Raw genomic sequence first — 22,500 nt, 5'->3', positions numbered from 1 at the left:
TACATAATGCATGTTACTTGTAATGCGTTTCCTTTCTCATAACATCAAAAAGTAATCTGATTAGGTAATGCACATTACTTGTAGTTAATTACTTGTTAGATCAAAAAGTAATCTGATTAGGTAATGCATGTTACCTGTAACACATTACTTTACTTGTAACATCAAAAAAGTAATCTGAATGCGTTATGCATGTTACTTGTAATGCATTACATCCAACACTGATCATTTCAGATGAGATTGAAAAAACGTATCGCTAGGTTTTCTCAGAGGAGGGCTATGATAGAAATGTGCATGTCCATCTTGAACATAATCAGAATTATCAGCTAATAAGGGTAAATCTCCATACTCTGGTGCACTGGAGGGAGCATCTGAGTGGTTTCCACAGTTGTACCTCGACAGGCTGTAGAAAATTCTGATGGAATCACGTCCTCATGTTCTGATATCATAGATATGCGAAGTGCAACTTGTATGAAGTTGTATGAAGCCATTGCAATATTTTGCATTTATATTTTTTGTATATATTTTATAGTTTTCACATTATTTGATATAATTGCATTGATTAGTTTGTTAAATTCACATACTTTATCTGTTTGATTATTTTCTTATATTTAATACAGTATATCTTCAGTTTAAACCAACCGCATGGTGTCCACTTAAGTGGACATCTGAAGATCTCTTTGAAAAATTTGTAAAAAAAAATAAAATAAAAATCAATTCTTGTTTTTCATGCCCTAAGAGCAATAAAAACACATAGGAAAAAAATCCTGACTGAGGTTATCATAATTCATGCATGAAAGGGTTAAGGAAGGTCGTGCAGTTTACTGTCCAGTAAGAGGGTGCAAAAGTGTTTTTCACGTCATGTCCTCTTTTACCTCTCATATGTCTAGGAAGCACAGGAACTGTTCAGTTAACAGCATTACTGATTCACATCGGCCTTCTGCATCAGAGATACTTTCAGTTACATCAGAGCAGTGTCCTGATGACCTGGATGCAAATACAGGTGAGTCTGAAGTAAGTGAAATGGGCTCATTTCAAAATTTTGATGATTTGTATTTAAGAAATGTGAGCCTGTTTTATATGAAATTAGGACAGTTTCTTCTTCCAGCTTCTACAATACAAAATATTGTAGATGAAATGCAAAATATTCATGAATTGGGACAGACATATACTTTTAGTAAGCTACATTCACTTTTGCAGAATTTGTCATTACCTAATGAGACTATTTCTCAAATCTTTGCTACTGTGAAGGAATCAGACTTGTTTTCTGTGTGTCATAAAGGACCAATGCGAACAGAGTATTCAAGGAGTCAGACCTTTAAAAAAGTGTTTCAATACGTTGAACCAAAAAGAATACTTCTAGGTAGAGATGAGAATCGGACAGAGCAATTTGCATACTATGTACCTGTGAAAGACACATTGAAGTGTCTGCTGAATTCAGATTTTGGAAGGAAGTGCATTTCAAGGCACCTGCCTGAAAAAAACTCTGCTGATGTACTTTGTGATTGCTCAGATGGCCAAATACTGAAGTGCAGGAATTTCTCTCAAGACATCCCAAACCTCCAGCTACTGCTCTATCAGGATGCTTTTGAGGTGGTCAACCCTTTAGGGTCTGCACGAAAAAAACACAAAATTTTGGCTGTATACCTTTCTCTTGTCAATTTGCCAGTTCATCTCAGGTCAAACACAGAACATATGCAGCTGGTTATGTTGTGCAGAGAAAAAGACTTTAAAGACTTTGGCCATGAAAGTGTTTTCTCAGAGCTAGTAACAGACCTGAAAGACCTTGAGGAAAATGGAATTGCTTTGTCAGATCAATCTATTATAAAAGGCACACTTTACTGCATTGCCGGAGACAATTTGGGATCCCACTGCATAGGTGGATTCACTGAAAATTTTAGTCAGTCAAGCTATTTTTGCAGGTACTGTCTAATTACTAAAGAAGAATTCCAGAGTGTTGACCCAAATTTGTGTGGTCCACTGCGCACTGTTGAAAACTACAGTGCTGTTGTTAACCAATTACAGACCGAAAATGAAACCATTCAAGGCATAAAGTTTGATTCAGTTTTCAACTCTTTGAAGAACTTTAAAGTTTGCCAACCTGGCTTGCCACCTTGCCTTGGTCACGACATTTTTGAAGGCGTGTTGTCTTACGATGTTGCTCTTTACGTCAAATATTTTGTTAAGAAGAAGTGGTTCACATACCCAATTCTTAACCGTCGAATCAGGCAGTTCAAATACAATGGTTCTGATGCATTCACAAAACCTTGTGAGTTAAATTCTCATGGACCTAAGCTAGCTGGTCAGGCCATTCAGAATTGGAATTTTTTACGTCTTCTACCTGTAATACTTGGTGATAGAGTTGTGGATCCTGCAGATGAGGTTTGGCAATTAACTCTTCAACTAAAGGACATTGTTGAACTGATTTGCGCTCAGAAAATTTCGGTGTCACAGGTTGCATATTTGGATGTTCTCATCCAAGAATACTTGGAATCTAGAAAAGCAGCCTTTCCAGAAGTGAATCTAAAACCAAAACATCACTACCTTCGACATTATCCAGGTCTGATACTCAAATTTGGTCCATTGATCCGATTATGGACAATGCGATTTGAAAATAAACACAGTTACTTCAAAAGATGTACCAGACATCTGAAGAATTTTAAAAATTTGTGTCGCACACTTTCTGAAAGGCATCAGTTGTTTCAGGCCTATTTGACATCTGGATCTTGTCCCCCATTCTTACAACTGAAAGACAGTTCCCCATTTTATTCTGAGCTTTACAGTGAAACTGTCAAAGATGCAGTCAGTCCATTCAAATTCAGTGAAACACAAACAAGGGTTTCTTCAGAAATACAGTATAAAGGAACTGTGTACAAAAAGGGCCAACTGTTTGTCATTAGAAATGAGGAGACAGTGGAGTTTGGTGAACTTATGCTCATGTTCATCACAGAGGAGCATGTTGATTTGCTGACCAGGGTGTTCATAGCAGATTTTCTTCCTGAGTATCATTTGTACTCTCTACGAAACACCAGTAAAAGGGTTCAGTGTCTGAACATTGACCACTTGCCTGATTATTACCCACTGTCATCTTACATGTTGCAAGGACATAGGGTAGTTCCACTGAAACACAGCATAGTGTCTCATTAGATCAATACAGGCTTGCATAGTTGTAACATTGGATTGTATTGATAAAACTAGTTTTAAACTAAAATAATGCAATTCTAACTGATATTTTTGCATTATAATATTTCACTCTTTGTTGTTTGCACAGCTCAACATACCTAACATGTATGACAAAAATGGTATTTCTGATATAGTTTCGACAACATCAATCTGTTACAAGTTTCTTTCTTCTATTGAACATAAAAGAAAACACAAAATGTGTCACTTTCAAAAACTTTAAAAGTCTTTGGTTATATTTTTCTTTTCTTTTTTTTTTCATAGGAAAATATATTTTATGTTCAAAAGAAGAAAGATACTCATACAGGTTTGAATTGAAACAGTTTAATTGTGCTCAAATGGGCCAATTATACCTTTAATTAATTTTAGAGTCACCAAATAATTGTTTTTTTTTCTCTTTTCTAGTCATGAATGAATCAGAGCAAAGCAGTGTAACCACTGCAGTTGCTGAGATTCTCAAAGATATGTTCAGGAAGCAGATCTCTTGCCAGTATTACGACCCATTCAGGCACGAAAACTTGTATCTGCCTGGAGCCAGAACAGTAAGTACATTTCATTTTTATAATGAAATATAAAAATGTAAAAGTTTTCTTAAATTGGTTTCATAAGTGATCATTTTTTACGTTTGTCCTTTTAGAAGAAAGTTCAGATAGCTTGCCAAGTTCTAGAGAGAGCAGCAGTGGCACACGGTCCTCTTCATGCTCATCATCACCATCCCCAACATTTGGCAAGGCTTCCACGGTTGCTTCTGACTGGGCTGACAATTTTAAAATACCATGGGAGAAGTTGCCAGAAGCATTGATGCAATGTTTAGAAAGGCAGAAAAGACCAACCCCAAGATTGCGACGAGATATGGTGAAAATTGTTGTATCCGAAATGTGCGAGTCTCCAAGTAAGCAAAACTCTACAGTCATTGCCAAAAAGATGGTGGCCAAATACCCTGCATCCTTGCAGGATGTTATTGATGGTGATATAATTGGTGCAGGGTATCACTCACTACTTAAGCAGATCCAGAATCGTGTAGAAAATGTGAAAAGGACCAATGTTCCGAAAATCCGAAAACGCAGCAGAACAGAAGACTCTGACACAGAGGAGATTCCTGCTGAAAGAAGGGCAGCGGTTCAAGACACTTACGGCTGTGTAAATTGGAATGTAGAATTTATGCCGCTGAATGAGACCAAAGAGAGCCAGCTGGAAAAGCAAGAAATGATGAAGATAAAGTCTAAAGCAACAAATTTTGACTCAGAAGAAGTTAGCACCCTCCTGAAAGCAACATACTACACACAGCGCAAAGACATAAACAATGGAGCAAGCATACAACAGCTTTGTGAGAACTGGCCATTTCTATTTCAAGAGGTTGGTATGTGTGCATACTTCAAGCAGCTAACTGGAATTGATCTGAAGGAGATGTTTCTTAAAAGCTTGGATAAAAAAGGACAGCGGCTCCTGAACTTTCTTAAAACAGTTGGTGCAGAAAAGAAGCCCAAAGTTATGCAAACTGCTGCAAAACTAGATGTTTTGAGGTGTCAACCTGAAGGATGCAGTGAGGATTTGAAAGATGTGGTGCTTCTTCTGCTTGCCTACTTTGACGAAAAGGAAGAAGTGATGTTTCATTATGTGGAAGAGTCTTGCCTTGTTGAAGATGTGGATGTAGACAAGTTACCAGCATCACCCTGCATCATTGTCTGTGGTGAGTTTGAATTAATAAAATTGTTATATTTTACAATTTAAAGGATAGTTCAATATTATAATTCTGTAATTTACTCAAATTTAATTTGTTCAAAACCTGTATAGATTTATTTGTTCTGCTATATATTATTTTGAAGAAGGCTGTTAACCGAACAGTTATGGGTGGATATTGACTTTATTAAGCAAAAGTACTGTGGAAATCAGTGGTGCCCCACAACTGTGTGGTTACAAACATTCTGCAAATTTTCTTTCTTAGTGTTTAGAAAAATAAATAAAAATGTATACAGGTTTTGTTTTACTTGCTGGTGAGTAAAAGATGACATTAATTACTCACTATCATGTCATTCCAAACTGAATATATTAAGACCAAAGGCATTTAATTGTTTGTTTTTGTCTGTAGGCACCTCATGCTACACATCAAAGCTTTTCATGCTGAGCATCGACCAGAAGATTTCAACTCCGCACATTTCTACGTTTGTCGCAGCAATTTGCATGATGTTTAGCAGTTACTACTGTTTATACATCCATTACCCTTTGGAACTTGGTTCTACTCTGGAATTCATACAAAGGTAGGCATTAAACCATTTTTAACACGTAATTGCACTTTACAGTTAGGTCTCATTTGTTAACGTATGGTAATGTATTCACTAAAATTAACTGACAATGGGAATTACATTTGTAACAGTTCTTTGTACATTGTTTTGGTTAGAAAAATAAAGTTGTTCATTGTTTGTTCATGTTAGATATTTTTATCATTAGTTAATGCACTGTGAACCAAGATTTGTACTGTTAACTTAATATGTACTTGTACTATAATATTAGTTCATGTAAAAAAAATATATAGTATATAAAGTATATTTTTTTTTAGTGAAGTAATTTGGTGAACTTTATTCCATCTGTATTTGTGATCAACGAAATGAGTGATTACATTCTCTTTTGTAGGTGCTTCTTAAGCATAAATCCAGAGAAGGGCACCAAAGTTGAGTCAAGAAAAAACAAAAAACAGCTTCCAGTGAATCCCAGAGTCCTTACACTGATAGCAGACCTTGCTGATCACGAATGGAGAACAGACTAAGGTTGGACAAATCTTATTTGACAGATGTCTGAGGATAACGTTGGCAGTGATGATGCTTTTCAAATTTATACTGGAAGATGCTTTAAAAATGTTGAAAATGACTTTTGAGAATGTTGAAAATGTGTGAGCCGTCATCTTAGAAATGTATCTTTTCCCAATATACTGCTTTGTACTTATGGTATATTTGTTACTATACCAGTAATTATTTGAGCATTATTTGAGCAGTGAGTACTCACTTTTGCATTAATAATTGAATGTCGCTATAATCGCTACAAAATCTTTTTTTCTCCTTGTATTTCCTTGATTAACCACATGCCATTAAAAGCATAGAATACTGTTCAGATTAATGAATTTTGCCTTCTGGTAAAGACTGTAATAATTCAAAATGTTTATTCTGCAAAGTCAACCTGGAATACATTTTCCTGCTGTTTTAAGGAAAAGAATATAGTTGTCATGGTGTATGTTTGTGGTATTAAAATAAAAGGTATATTTGCTTTCCTTACCAGTTCTGGGTGTTATTGAATAATATACCAACTTTCACTTTTCTGACAACCACAGCTGCCAGTTTTTATTGTAAATTTTACAGTTCACTTAAGTATAATGTAAATACTTACAAGTGAACTGTAAAATTTACGGTGAAAAACTGGCAGCTGTGGTTGCCAGAAATCTACCGTAAAAAATACAGTCAAAATGTTTTCCTGTTTACGGTATACTTAAAAGTGAACTGTAAAATTTACGGTGAAAAACTGGCAGCTGTGTTTGCCAGAAATCTACCGTAAAAAATACAGTCAAAATTTTCTTTGTACCGTAAACAGATAAACATTTCCACTGTAATTTTTACGGTAGATTTCTGGCAACCACAGCTGCCAGTTTTTTACCGTAAATTTTACGGGATTTTTTTTACAGTGCATGTTAAATCGCTTTAAAAAAAAAAGCATTTGGCAAACCTTTTCTCTCTCTGTTTGCCAAAAGCTTTTCTTTATCCATTTGTCAATCGAGTTAAAAAATGCCATTGGATAGTGCACATGCGGGAGCAAACAATCAGGGCTGCGTTCAGCCCCGACAAAACGTTGCACAACATTTTTTAAACAGAAACGGTGATGCGTTGAACACACTGTTCTGATGACGCAAGAGTTGCCACTATGGCAGCTGAGAAGGCCATTCTTTGTGTTCTTTGTGAAGAATTTTCGGAGTCTGATGAAGTCGGTATAAATATGTGTTCAATACTACAAAATATGCCCGATGTTACAGTTACTGCACTTGCCGCCCAGAACAAAAGAGAACATCCCAATCGAGTGAAGGGATTGCTGAAACTGAAATGGAAGCACACATCTTACCTAATTCAGACTAAAATACATCTATTTAGCCTCACATACTGACTTTATTTGTAGTTCATACTGTTTTAATACCCTGTATTTTCTTTCTCATTTTTAGGAAAAGCACTTAATTACCATTGTTTATTTCTATACCAAATGTCATACACTTGCAATGAAGCTAAAAATATAAACAACTACATCATTATGTTGATATCCTATATTTTTACAATAAAACTTACGACAAACATGTCTGTTGTTGCGTATACCGAGCTGCATCGAACACATTTGTAAATTACTTTCCTTGAACCCATTGTGCGAGTTCAGTTCACTTTAATACCGCGTGCTTTATATACTGTACATGTTGCTGCTGATTGGACTGCAGTTCTGACACACCCACCAAACAAGAGAAAACGTATCTCAAACCCCGTTGCACACCGGTGCACGCCGTTTCCAGGAAACATGACGTTCAACCCGGAAACCGTAGCAAAACGTTGCGCACCGTTTTGAACTTGAACGTGCCCCAGCTTTCGCCTCAATTTGGAGCGCCAAACCCGTCTCCTACTTGTAAATGTAACATGCACTGTCATTGGACAGTGACAGAAATTATACGTCATTAAAGCGGGAGTTTGAAGACGGGTTCGAGCGATGCAAAAATGTCAGGCGAATCTGAACATGTTTGGAGAGGGATTGTGGATGATTTGTTAGCTTTAGCTGATTTCTGCGAAAGAAAGTCATTCACGGAGTGTCATGCAATGACTGAGTTGATTGACTGAGGTGTTGTTCAAGAATGCTTGGAAGCAGGGGCGGTTTCTTCATTTGGGCGACGCACCACCAAAGTGTGAAAGGGACTTTATCAATCACATTCGCATTCAACCACAGAGTTACGCTAGCCATCACTGTTGTTCTTGCCTCTGGATATAGTCCAATCAGCGTCAAGTCGTGTTCTGTGGAGTACCGCCTCTTTTTGATACTCCGCAGTATCTTCTTTACTGCAAGTTTTGATCAATATAAGGCAACCTTGTTGAATAAAAGTATACATTTCTTTTAAAAAACAACAGCAACAAAAAACTAAACTCTTACTGAGCCAATAGATTTCTATTTCAGATAAATGCTGTTCTTTTGAACATTCTATTCATCAACGAACCCTGAAAAAAAATGGTACACAACTGTTTTCAACATTCATATAAGACATTTCTGAAGGATCATGTGAAACTGGAGACTGGAGTAATCATTTACATCACAGGAATAAATTGCATTTTAAAAATATATCCAAAGAGAAGTCTAGAAAAAGTCCAAGAAATATAAATACAAACTTGCTCATCCGAAATTATATCCACAGCTGGATCAATTTGTTATTCAAAGTAAGTCCCGCTCTCTTATTCTGAGGAAAATGCGATCTCTACGTCACTATCCAGGACTATTGAAGAGCTTCCTCACCAGTGTAGTGTGTCATCTTCCAAATGCGCAGGAAAGTGAATGAAACTTATAACGAAACTTAATGATTTTTAAGGCATTGTTCTTCAGGCTCAGAGGGTTAACTCTATTGGCCTGTGACTATGTGCGCCGGCTACACGTTGCAGGCTAATAGAGATGAGAAACGAAACCCTCCCATAACCAACTGAGCAAATAGTATGATAATTTAACATCATTTGATAATCGACATTGTCAAATCCTCTATACTCCTTGTTGTAAATGTGGAGGGGACAATGGATGAATAATGGACATGTATTAGCTGAACCGAGCCTGAAACACACACAAGTAAATGAAAACATCAGCCTTGAAAAGTGTTGTTGAAAGTTGGTAAATAAAGTAATAAAGCTATACATTTTCTCATGAACATTTACTCATGTCCACTATGCTTAGTCGTAGTAACCTTAGGTAAAGGCTACATATCTTAATACGCATCTCTGCTGCTGTATGCTAGTATTTTACTCCTGCATCAAATGAAAGATTGTAAAACACTTTTCTTAAACAAATAAGGCATTGTTTGTTTTTCTGTAGAATAAGCAATGGTTAATATTTAAATATGGATGCCCATCCTGGTTCTGGAACCCAGAAAAGTTCCCAGAATTTAGTGATGGTGCTTAATGCAGTTGCTGTATAGCAGTGTCCTAGCCTGGATGCCAGCCGAACTAAGCCTAACGTAATCATCCACGTCACCAACGAGCGCTTGGGTTGAATTCGTTTACAACAAAGATGACTGCCGCTGGAGAATTAAGATTTCACAAGTTCACACTTACAAATAAGGCAGATATAATAAATGCATATTTGGTGTGCTGTCTGAGGAGAGGCTTCGGGCTTGGTATTCGGCCCGAACCCAAAGTACCCCCCCCTCAATGGAGCAGTATCAGACTCACATTCTGACTAGAATCTGAGTATGACGACATCAGGCTAGCAGTGTCCACCAGGAGAATAGAAATGTACCGCAAACATTTCGATTTACGAGACATTCTTTTACTATATTTGGAATAGAACTCAAATATTTGAACTAAAACTGTATTATATCAGGGCTTGAAAATGTCACAATCTCTGGTAGCCCTTCGGGAAGACACTCTACAGATATTGGTAGCCCGAACTTAATTTTACTTGCCCAAATAAAAAGACAATTTTTAGTATAAACATCAATCAAAAACTTTTTCAAAACACAAATATCAACAATCAGATATAAAATAATCAAACTAGAATCATCAATACAAATATGCATCTGGTTGTAACTGAACTGAAATGTGTGTGAACAGGATAGAACATGAATCAATCTGTGTCAGATTCTGAATCGGAGATATCAACAGAAGAGAAAATGCCACTCGATGTTGAGGGAATAGCGTCTCCATCAGCTTTCTCCTCCTGTGCATCAGTCTCCACTTCTCTGCTCTTTTTCTCTTGCTGGGGTTTTATGTTTCAGGTGTCTTGAACATATTCCAGAAAACATCCAGGCAATCCAGGTTATCTCCCCCCCCCCCCCCCCCCCCCCCCCCAACCCCCCCAACCCCCCCACAAACTACGCCCCTGCATCCAGGAACTAACTGCCTTGTCAGGGCAAAAAGATTCAACCGCTTCCCCAATCAAAAACCAAACCATTTTCATTAGGATCATAGAGAAACATAATTTTTTTAACTTTGACAATTTTAGACTTTTTTCCAAGTTTGTGTATGGTTTATAAAATCTTAAATGGCCTGACTCCTCCTGTATTATGTGACTTTGTTAAATTTCGCTCTGAAAATGATGTGAGATCTACCAGATTATCATCCATGAGTAATTGTCTGGTTCCCTTTCGTCGTTCTGCATTTGGACTATCGTCTTCCGCAGTGAAAGCTACTAATCAGTGGAATGCCCTACCAGAGGATATAAAAGAGTGTGAAACTCTTGGTCTTTTTAAATTGAAGTTAAAATCTTTTTTCTTTTTCTTTTTTATCGAACCAACTCTGTAAACATTGAAATTGTTGCAGTTTAATTGATTTATTGATTGACTGATTTATTTTTATTTTCTTTCTTTCTTATTTCTTTCTTTATTTACTTATTTTTTGTGGCCCTGATAGTATGTGTGTATGTATGTTTCTATTGTATGTGAACACATATTGTCTGTGTAATTTTATGTTAGTGTTGACCTATCTGGGGACTACGGATTCAGCAAACTGTTTGTTTGTTGAGAAAGTGAAATGCTTATTAGGTAAGAATGTGTGTGTTGGTGCTGTCTTTTAAAATCTAAAGAATGCATTTGACACTGTTGACCATCAGGTGATTTTATCTAAACTAACAGATTTTGATTTTTCAGAGGAAGCAATACTTTGGATAAAATCTTATATTTTAAATAGGAAACAATGTGTATGTATTGATGGTATACATTTTCCTTACATTGCTTGCCCCAAGGGGGTTCCACAAGGTTCTATTTTAGGCCCAATTCTATTTTCACTTTATATCAATGATTTACCTGGAGTATGTAAATATGTAAGGGTTCAATTATATGCAGATGATGTAGTAATTTTTACCCATGCTAAGAATTTTGAAAAAGCCTCGATTACTTTGACTGCTATGACCAATATACAGGATTGACTTACCAGGACAGGTTTAGTATTGAACACACACACACACACACACAAAAAAAAACCTGTGTGTCTGATGTTTTCAAAACAGTTAGTAGAGTTTGGATTTTACTCTTACTTTTAAAAGCTATGTAAAAAAGTTGTTCATTTAAAGAATTTTAAGTACATTAGGCCATTCTTGACAGTTGGTGCTGCAAGGTTGTATTTATATTCAATGATTTTTTCACATATACAGTATTGTTTTAATAGTTGGTCATTCACAGGTGACAACTCTAAAGTTAATAGAAACATTTTATAAGAAGGCGATAAGTGTTGGATAAAAAAAAAAAAAAAAAACCCTCTCATTTCATCTGTGGTGGATTTTTAATAAATAAGATAGTAAACTATTTTTTCTGAATCTAACCTGTGTTAAACTTCTAACCTTAATTCAACCTGTTAAACTTTTAACCTGACTTCTCCTTTGGGTGTAACATTATGACAAACACTTACCTAACTTCCTCTTCTAGGTCTAACAAAAATAACAAACTAAATTTTACTTCTTCTTTTAGGACAGGTCTTACTAACCTTTTGTTTTTAGCCTGCATTATGTCATGATATATATATTGAGTAATCAACTGACTGTTAACCCTTTACAATGTTTTTTTGATGATTTTGCTTATGCCAGTAACAGAGGGTAAAGAAGGGAGGGGCGTACTTTACAAATTGAACCAATCATATTGATAGAAGGTGACGTTATGTTAGTGATTTTAGTCACGCTGAGTTTATTTTGATGTGTCTGTATTTGTCCTATAAAACCTGATGTATTCTTTTACTTGAGAGAGATTCTCTGAGAATTGCTCGAGTAGGCTACTCTCCCGGCCATAAATAAAGAACTCAAAGGACATTTGCTGAAGTCTGTCTGTCATTTTCTGCTGCGCAACAGGTGAGATAGTTTAGAGAAATAGACTATATATTGAAGCGTCGATTGGAGACGTTAGGGATCGTCGATTGGAGACGGCCCAGATATTTATTAAGCGTCGACTGGAGACGGCCCAGGGAGATCGTCGATTGGAGACGGCCCCGGTAGACTTAGGTCAGATGAGATAGGACTTTAGTTAGGTTTAGGAAAATCTACGACACATCACTGTAAAATAAAAAATGTATTGAGTTTTGAAGATTTAAAAATTTTCAATTGTTTTTTTTTTTTTTTTGTAGTGTTGTGTGCTGATTATTTGTTTTTGTGTGTACCTGCCTAGGGACTGCGGACATAAATTAGCAATATTGCTATAATCTGGCTTGTTTACATTGTGTATTTTGTGCAAATGTTCATTAACATGCTTTGTCCCTATCAAATAAAAACAAACTGAAACTGAAAATTAGCCTCTGGCTAAATCCGGTACAATGCATGAAATGGAAACATTTATGTTAAAAATTGTACATGGTCCCTTTATAAATAAATAAATAAAACAAATGTATGGAGAGTTGCATGAGATCATTCAGTGTTTCAGACTAGAGAAGTACCGATGTGATGTTTTCACTCGGTTCATGCAGGAAAATCCTCTCTCACAGATATTGCTGTCGACGGACTTAGTGTCAGCATTAATTTCACCAACAACAAGATATAAGAGAGGTGTTCTGGATTCTCAGTGAGGAGATCTTTACAAGCAATCTAGCTTGCAACCCCGGTGCTCTGAAAGCCACATTTTAAGATCACAATGTTCTCCACTGTGCACAAAATCTCTGTTACTCAGCAACAATAAATTAAGTGAGAACGGCACTGCTGTACAAGGGGTGGAAGCACCAGTTGTCTTCCCCAAACGTCAGAACTTGCAGTTGGATGGAGAAATAATGACTCCAGGGTTCTCAAGTCTCACGCATTGGCCGTGAGACACACGCAATTCAACCAGTTCACACGCTCACACGCCACACCGTGTATTTCTCACGCTGAAAAGGCAGTGCCAACCAAGTTGTCCCTACAAGCTTTATATATAATGTTGTATACGAGGCGCGGGCACACAAAGTGAAGTTTCCTGCCGCCAGCACGTATCTCGGCCAGATTGCGTTCGTTAATAGGCAACATAGATGCGCGAACACACGGAAGTTGATGGAACATTCTCGGCCGCCGTACGTTCGTTACTAGGTAACCAACAACATCGCGCGAACACACGTCGTGATGATGCTATGTGATGATGGAGAAGGTAAGTTGGAAGAAAGCTCGTCTAACATTTTTAGGCTAGAACATTTATAGCCCATCGTATACATTATTATCGATGCAGTCAAAAACTCTACAACTACTCTGCAACCAGGCCAGAAGCTTTGGCTCAGTTTGGCTAGCTTTGTTATCTGAAACTAAGGGAAATGTTAGTGGGTATGGGAAGGAATGAAGATGTATTTCTTCATTTTATTTTAAATAAATTTAAATGTATTTATTTTATTTTAAATTATATTATATACTGTATTAATAGTATTTCTAGTTACATTAAGGCTACATACATTAAAGCAGAGTGCTCTGGGTAATATTTTATATCCTGTCAAAACATAACGTTACATTAATCATTGATTGCCATTGCATTTGTATTTTTCAAACACTTGCAACACAAAAACACATTTCATAAGCTGGAGTGTGTACTCTTGTGTACACACACACACACACACACACACACACACACACACACACACACACACACACCTTAATAATACTCTAATATGTCATTTGTTCTCAATGTCACACCACACAATAAATCATTAGCCTACACCATTTCAACTAGACACATTCAAAATGCAAAAATATTTGTTTTTCCAAACTGTTTGGAGCAATTTGTTATATTTTTGTAATTTTTGTAACTTAATTGTAATTTTGAAATATAACATTAAATAGTATATTTGATGTGATTAATTGCTCTGTCATTTATCAGATTTACCAATTGTTATAATTTAAATTTGTGCTGGTTAATTATGAACAATGGGTAAAATTGGGGGGCGGGGACAGTGGGGGCGGGGCTCCATTAGGGCTCCTCCCCCAACCGCATGTGATCTCACTCCAAGATTTTGATCAAACTTGAGAACCCTGTGACTCTTTGAAGCTTTGACACTTTTCTCTGATTGTTCCGGTACAAGATTCTAAGCATCAGGAGTTTTGAAAACAGTGTCACTGTAAAAAAGGCCCCCTTGTGGCCGCTAAGTATCAGACACTTTACTGTGACTCTCTCTCTCCTACTGGAAGACGCCTCGCTTCACCTGGACTCTTCACCTGGACCAGCTTCACCTGGACCAGCCCAATTTATACTTCTGCGTCGAACTTACGCCGTAGCTACGTCGTAGGCTGTGTGTAGCGCACGTACCCTTCGGCGTACCCTGACGTGCACCTCTCCAAAAATGTAACAACGCGTCAACTCTACGCGGACGCAAGCGCTGTGATTGGTCAGCTAGGACCGCTCCCTCGGGTTTCACATGCTCCCTCTGCGCGCGTCAACGCGGACAACGACGCAGAAGTATAAATGAAAACCAACGCGTTGCCTACAGCGTAGAGGCTCCGGCGTAGAAGTATAAATCAGCCTTTAAGCCAATCACAAGTTGACTCAGGATCGCTGCACGCGGGTAGCATTCTGTCCGAGACTTTTGCCAGTAGTGTACGCTAACCGCACGGACTTACAACCTGCCTTGATACAACTGCTTTCTGTGTGCGTCTTTACAAGTAAGAATCTGTATTTTGTTGTTCTTTTACTGTCATTGCTAAGGCTAGATTGGTAGTGTTTTGTCTGTTTAGTGTTGCTAAATGTAAGCTCAGGCTTTTCCTACCCGGCTAGACCTCGTGTCGTGATGCTTCTTTCTATCGATGTATAGGTTGCCACTTGGGCATTATTCTTTGGTTACACATTGTAGAATACCAGTTAAGCACCTTTGCGCATAGTTTGTAAGCTATCGCGGTGATATTCGCCTTCAATCCAGTTAATCGGTTATAGGGCACGCACCTCCCGCATGTACACTGGTCGTCACGTGACACCTCTCGGAGCGGCCTGGTGTAGTTATTTATGCGACCAGCAGAAGGAGCCATTGTATTGCGAATGGTTTATCCTTTCTTATTGTTATAGTTGTAGCTGCTTAGACCTACAGAACAGCCTTTTTCATTCTTTAATGCCAGTTTCGGCCATGTTAAAATATTATTGTATTTTATTTCTGCTATATTATTAGAATAGGATGCAGTTAATACAAATAGAGGTTTGTTGCATGATAATCATTCATTTGCATTCAACTAATTATGTTTGTTTTATTTCTTTATTTGTTTCAGAACCACACATCAATGTACATATTCAATCATGCAGTTGTAAATTCAATAAATACTTCCAGTGAAGAAATCTTGCGTGATTCTGACTGATCACCCGCTGTGAGCTCTACCTAACGATCCACAAACTATCTAAATCAAAGAAGCCAGTCCTCTTATGCACAGTCACCCTGTGGCAGGTCAAATCTCTAGCAGCCATAAAGCAGAGCGCAGCAGCTCTGTTGTTTTAAAGCCTGACAACGCATTTACTGATGGAATAATTCACATATTGAAGTGTAGCAATAAATAATAATAATAATAATAATACCAGACTTTTTTTGAAGCAATTAAATGGTGCTCTAATTATTTTATGCTGTTTAAATAGCCTAGCAGAATTTATGATGGTCAAGTCACCTTTATTTATGTAGCGCTTCTTACAATACAGATTTCATCAGCTTTACAGTGATAGTGTGTTAGCACATGGATTCAAACATTCTGACACGCAAAGTAGCCTAAAGCATGTGAAAATGGAGTTTCATTTTTATTGATCATGCATTTCTCTTAAAACTGGGAAGGAGATTCATGAGAAATTGCGCTGCGGATAAATCAGCATGATCAAAAACTTGCGCTGTCATATTTTTCCTTAAAATAACTAGTCCATAATATGAATAATGAGAGGAATTTGATTAAACTATTTCAGATAGCCCGTCGGGCAGGCCAGTTATGCATTTTGGTAGCCCGACTGGAAAACACAATAGCCCCGGGACGTCGGGCTAATATCTATTGTACATGAGTTACATTGCTAATGCGTTACTACTTGGGATTTCATATCGGTCCCATACAATGGTTGTCAACAACACAAATTTGAGAGTGAAACCCACATTCTGTCACTCCTGAACTTCGCAGCCTGCACCGACTGTCTGTCCTCACCACAGTAAACACTTGAGTTACTCAATGAATGACATATAGCCGTGAGAGCAAAACTCATCTCAGGCCGTGCCATCTCAGAAGGGGCCGCTACATCAATGAGCGGTCCAAACGGCAATGAGTCTCCTATTTATACTCCTGCTGTGAAGCAAATACTTAATAATTAACAAATTCAGTGTCTAATTAACCGCAATGTCTGCTAGTGTTTGTATTGCTGTTGCTGTTCACTAACATTGCAATCTGATTTGTTATACATGTTGCTGTTGTACAAATATTAGGAAATGCTGTAGCTCTGTTAGATATGTGAATAAACAAAAGCATATCTCACTTTAAAGAGTTCAGCAATCTTGTCTCTGTATCCTTATATTGCCTGCTTGCTGCTGCATAAATGTAAAAAGCATATTCTCTAGCTGCTAATGCTAGTAATTCACTCTAAGCATTAAATCAGGACTCTTGACATGGCACAAGATTTAAACTTTGTGAATGGTTAGTAGGAAATGATGAAGCAGATTACACAAATATAGCATAAAAACCTATGCACTTATCTTATATGTTGAATTTCTGAAAGCAGACTGCTAAGGCAAATACTATCCAAGTATTTGAAAGTTGAGCAGCGAGCTCATTGGCTACTGATACGGCAGGAACCAATCAGCTGCGGCCTATAGATAACGATGTGATTATGAACAGGTGAGTAAAGGACCTATTAGCCTGCGCCATCTAGAGTTTCATGACAGAACTTTGTATATGTCTGGAGGATATAGATAATGCACTCTGAAAAGATCCTTTTTTTTTTTTTTTTTTTTTAGTTCAGTCAATCTTTCTTTTGTAATTTACTGTAAACATCAAAAACAATATAATTATTGTTCACAGTAATATTCTTCTCAATAGTTTAATCAGAAAAAAAAAAAAAAACTGATTAAAGTTTTAAAGATTCATGTCGAAGCTGCGTCCTCTTGACGTCACATTTATCGGCCGCATACGTCATAAAGAACGTCTTATTTCAGGACAGTCTCCATTATAAAACTGAGCGTTATTGCTAGTGAAGTGTAAATTGTTGTAGTTTCCTCATGGGAATGTAATGGTCAGTTTACTGAGATGAAGAGCCTCATGACGTTTGCGGCAGATAAATGTGACCTCCGGAGGATTCAGCCTTCGAGATGAGACACAGCCGGTGACTCCAGGATTTGATGATCTGTGAGATTGAGAATGTGTGTGTGTTGTTCACCATGAGCTCTGAGTGACTGAACTTACTCACAGCGGCCTTTCTGGAGCCCATAACCACGAGAGAGAAAGCTTTAGAGTTCAGGGTTTATGGGACGGTAAGTTAATCCTGCTTTCTGGAACAGTCTCTGTCACTTTACTGTTATAAAAATTTACGGCTGAAATAATCAACAAAAGAGTATTTCTGTCGGAGCTTAAATGTGCACATAATGCAGACAAAACATCTGTTTTCTATGTAACACATTAACTAAATTAAATGATATTCATATCCAGACTGCATGTTTTCCATTCTGAGCAAAACCGCAGTCTCTTGATTGTATGTGTGATTGTAGAAGAGGAGGACACCACTATTATCCATTCATCAAATATACAGGACAAGCCTATATACTGTAGTGATCATGTCCCAATCATGTGAACGGATGACACACACACACACACACACACACACACACACACACACACACACACACACACACACACACACACACACACACACACACACACACACACACACACACACACACACACACACACACACACACACACACACACACACAAGTGCATGTGCAAATGACCACCCATACCAATGTGTAACACAAACGGACTCAAATATCTCATATTTCCCAGTATTAGTTGTGTTTTGCTGTTGTACTGTCATTAGTTTTGTCATGTCATTAGTTTTGAGGCTCTGGCTCCGTCACGATCTCAGACAAACACCTCTGACTCGCCATAGAAAGCAGAATGAAGCTCCTGAAGGAGAGATGAAGATCTCCAACTACAAGCTCATACGAGGAGATACTGAGTCTGAATCAACTTCATCAGACTATCTGAAGACTTCATGAACTCATTTAACATCATTATCTGTGAGTCTCGTCATTCTCTCTGACTTCAGCACAAAACTCATCTTTTCTATCAGTAAATATCTCCTGTAACCATAGCGACAGTGACTAAAGTCAATCTCAAAGATGGAGACACCAATAACACTGGAAAGTCACAATTTACATGATGTTTTAAAACATATCCTGATAAAAATGTGCAACACACACAAGACATCTGAAGACAATCATGACTAAAAGTGAATTGCTTATAAGAACAGATGTGGCTGATACAGAAGATCATAAGTGTTGAAATATGGATTTTAAATGATCATTAAACAGATGTGAATATGAAGACTCACCTGATACAGTCAGTGTAAGAGCATCACTGAAGTCTGTGAGTGAGCCTGATCTCTCTCCTCTACAACTGTATTCACCACTGCGAGACACATCAGCTGTGAAACTGAACTCTGCTGTTGATGTTGTTGTATAGAATGTGTGTCCATCTCTAATCCAGCTGTATCTCCACTGAATTTTTCTTCCTCCCTGTATGTCACATGTGAGAGTGACTCTCTCTCCACTGAACACACGCTGATATGGCTTCACCTTCACCACAGGTTTTCCTGTATTAATACACATATGAGTAAATATTGATTAAAACAGCATCATAGTCTCATGATCAATGTTAGTGTTTATGAACTCAAAACCTCCTTATGAGACAAACAGTATTAAAAATGAAAGATCTAGTTTGTTGGAAGTTTGTATTGATTACATCAAATTTGTTTGTAATTATTGATAGACTATATACTGATAAACTTTGTAGAAACTGAAACACTGGGTAAAGTGTGTCATACATGTAAACTGAGTCTATAATACATGTATGTTATTTTCTATTTGCGTGACACAGAATTGCAGCTTGTACAACATTTACAAATCTTACATCATTTAAGAGTGTAAAAATATTACAGACTTAAACATGCAAAGTGATGAGGTCATGTGACAATGTAGCATATACAGTTAAATAATAAACTGTTGTACAGTACAAAATGCTGGGTTGAAAAGATTGGCAGCTGATTGGGTTAAATGTTTTTTTAACCTAAATTTGAGTAAAATTACTACTGGATAATTTTACTGGATAAAATTAATTTTCTGGATTAAGATTAACCTAAAATAGTTTGAAAATAAAACCAGGAATACTGGACATTATTGAATCACTTTATACACAGAGAATGACTATCAATCTATATATAATTTTATTAAAAATGAGAATAAAGGCAAATATAGTCCAAAGTAACAGTGTGCATGTGAGAAGAAAAGCAGAAAAAAGGACAAATCATCAGATACACAGTTTACAGAATTTTTTTTTTTTTTTTTTTTTTACCATTTCAATGAACACTGATGAATAAAACTTGCATTTAAGACCAAATTAGACTTTTTTTTTGTATATTATCCACCACCAACGAAAACATTACACTATAACATTATGTATTGTTTCGACTTTAAGTAGGCTAATTGTATTAAATATTGCACCAACTTATTCAAGCAAACAAAGATTTCAAGTTAACTCCCAAATTTAAGTTCACTCAACATTAAACTTATAAATCAAATCAAATCAAGTCAAGTATATTTGTATAGCGCTTTTCACAATACAGATTGTATCAAAGCAGCTTCACAGTATTAAAATAAAATAATACAACAAAGTTTGTTTCTAGTGGAATTTATTGATTGATAGAATAAAATTAAATTAAATATCCCCAAAATATCCCCAATAACTATAAATCTGTAATCTTAAGTTATTTAAGAAACGACCTATAGTTTATAACAATTATCCAACAGATTTTCATGGTTGCCTAAAAAATATAGAGCTATATTATAATAGTTTAGTTTTAATAACAGTACTGAACACAAATAAACCACAACAATAACACTGACATTATAACATTTGCATAAGATACTGAACTCTCTGCCTGAGACACGAGTGCACATGTGAAAGAATATGAGCAAGTGAATGAATGAGAGAGTGTGAATTCCTCCACTAAACAACAACACTGAACAAACACTGAACGTTTATCATTACAGATTATATAACAGTGTGTTGAGTCTGAACACACACTGAACACACTTCACCGCCAATTCCCATGATCTGCTTAATTCAGTCATGAAGAAGATGATGTCACTTTAAGGCTGAATGCACGGATCATGTGTTTTGTGTTTGCGTTCGCTTAAGACATCACCGACTAAGTAGGACTATGTTTTTTGACATAATTTGGAGTGAATTTGTCCACTGAAGCGCAGGTAGGCATGAAAGAGAGCTCAACTTCACACACTGTCTGAGAGAAGTGTCTTTCAGGGCCGCTTCAGATGTTAAACACACACACACACACACACACACACACACGAGTTACCAATTCCCTTTCGCTTGTTCCACTTCCTTGAACATTTACACTGGAGAGGCTGAAACTTTCGTGATGATGAAGCACTGACCCGTCAACTGTACAGAGCGGCATTCACGCTTGTTCACGTTCATGTTGTCTCAACATTGCATTTGTTAGAAATTGAAAAAAAATGCTATTGGCCAAATAGCGACTGACAGCGTTTCACACACTCGCCGATTTTTACTCCCGTTTGGCTCATGGTGAGTGTTCATTATAGGCCCTGTTTACACTATTTAATAATAAAGTAGTTCAGTCTGAACAGTGTCTCGATTAAATATACTGTATCTTAGTAGAGAGAGTTTAAGAGGACAATGATGTTGAACTCACCCTTCACTGTGACATAAACAGCAGAGCTTGATGTTGATGATTTTGGTCTTCCATCTCTCTGTCCTTCACACCTGTACTGACCCTGATCAGATGTAATTACTCGTGTGATAGTGAGAGTGTCTCTGTTTACAGTGTAACGATAATCAGACATCTGTAATATTACACTGCCTTTATACCACTCATATCTCCAGTCACTGTGATCAGGGTTTATCACACACTTCAGATTGACTGTTTCTCCAGTTAATACAGGACTGACTGGTGTCACAGTCACTGTAGATGTGGGTAAATCTGAGAGGAAGGACAGAAACACAAAATGACTCAAACATCTCTTTCAGGGAATTACATTTTGTAAATGTTTTGAGGATGTTGAAGATCTCAATGATGAAGTTTTATCGCAGCAACAGTGACAAAGTGCATTAAAGCCCCTGCGTTCATCAGAGTCAGAATAAACCCTGAATAATCTCTGCTCAAACATTATATACTGTATTACATTCTTCTTCCAGCTCTACATGTAAATGAAGTTTTGTCTTAAAAGTAAATTGAGGATAACAATGAAAGTGAAAGCCTTCCGTTCCCACATCTCTGATATTGTTTGAGACGGGAACTCCATGTATCCTTCATGTATCTTCTGAACACAGGATTATTCTCGACGTCACACTGCCGTTTCACACTCGAAGTGATCGAGTTTCACTCCGGTGGTGTTTACATATTACTGAGATCAGGAGGAATCGTCTCTATGATAATTAAGCTCTTTTAGGGAAGAAACATATTCTAATACATATCTTGAAGTGGAAGCTGAGTCGGGGCAGACTGACATTTCTCACACTATATAGTTTATAGATGATTTTATCTCATATTTCCTAGTATTAGTTGTGTTTTTCTGTTGTACTGTCATTAGTTTTGTCATGTCTGTTGTTTTGAGGCTCTGGCTCCGTCACGATCTCAGACAAACACCTCTGACTCGCCATAGAAAGCAGAATGAAGCTCCTGAAGGAGAGATGAAGATCTCCAACTACAAGCTCATATGAGGAGATACTGAGTCTGAATCAACTTCATCAGACTATCTGAAGACTTCATGAACTCATTTAACATCATTATCTGTGAGTCTCGTCATTCTCTCTGACTTCAGCACAAAACTCATCTTTATTGAACTCAATTACTTAAATGTCCTTTTCTGTTCTCATTATACTCATAAATATCTCCTGTAGTGACAGTAGCTGCATTTACATGGAGCCTAA

The 22,500-nt window shown here is 37.1% G+C and overlaps 1 protein-coding gene across 1 annotated transcript in view; it reads right to left on the bottom strand.

Moving 5' to 3' along the window:
• Positions 1–21,413, bottom strand: part of LOC308705359 (cell adhesion molecule CEACAM5-like) — a gene marked incomplete at its 5' end in the record, with an annotated part of 33,056 nt that extends 11,643 nt beyond the window's left edge. The window contains 2 exons of the mRNA XM_081390318.1: positions 18,863–19,123; positions 21,263–21,413. Coding sequence (XP_081246444.1) covers positions 18,863–19,123; positions 21,263–21,413 — 412 coding nt within the window. The remainder of the gene's footprint in view (positions 1–18,862; positions 19,124–21,262) is intronic.
• Between the last annotated feature and the right edge of the window lie 1,087 nt (positions 21,414–22,500).

This window comes from Scardinius erythrophthalmus (assembly GCF_964197995.2).
Source record: "Scardinius erythrophthalmus genome assembly, chromosome: 2".
NCBI classification, from domain to species: Eukaryota; Metazoa; Chordata; class Actinopteri; order Cypriniformes; family Leuciscidae; genus Scardinius; species Scardinius erythrophthalmus.
This window is presented reverse-complemented; position numbering and strand designations above follow the sequence as displayed.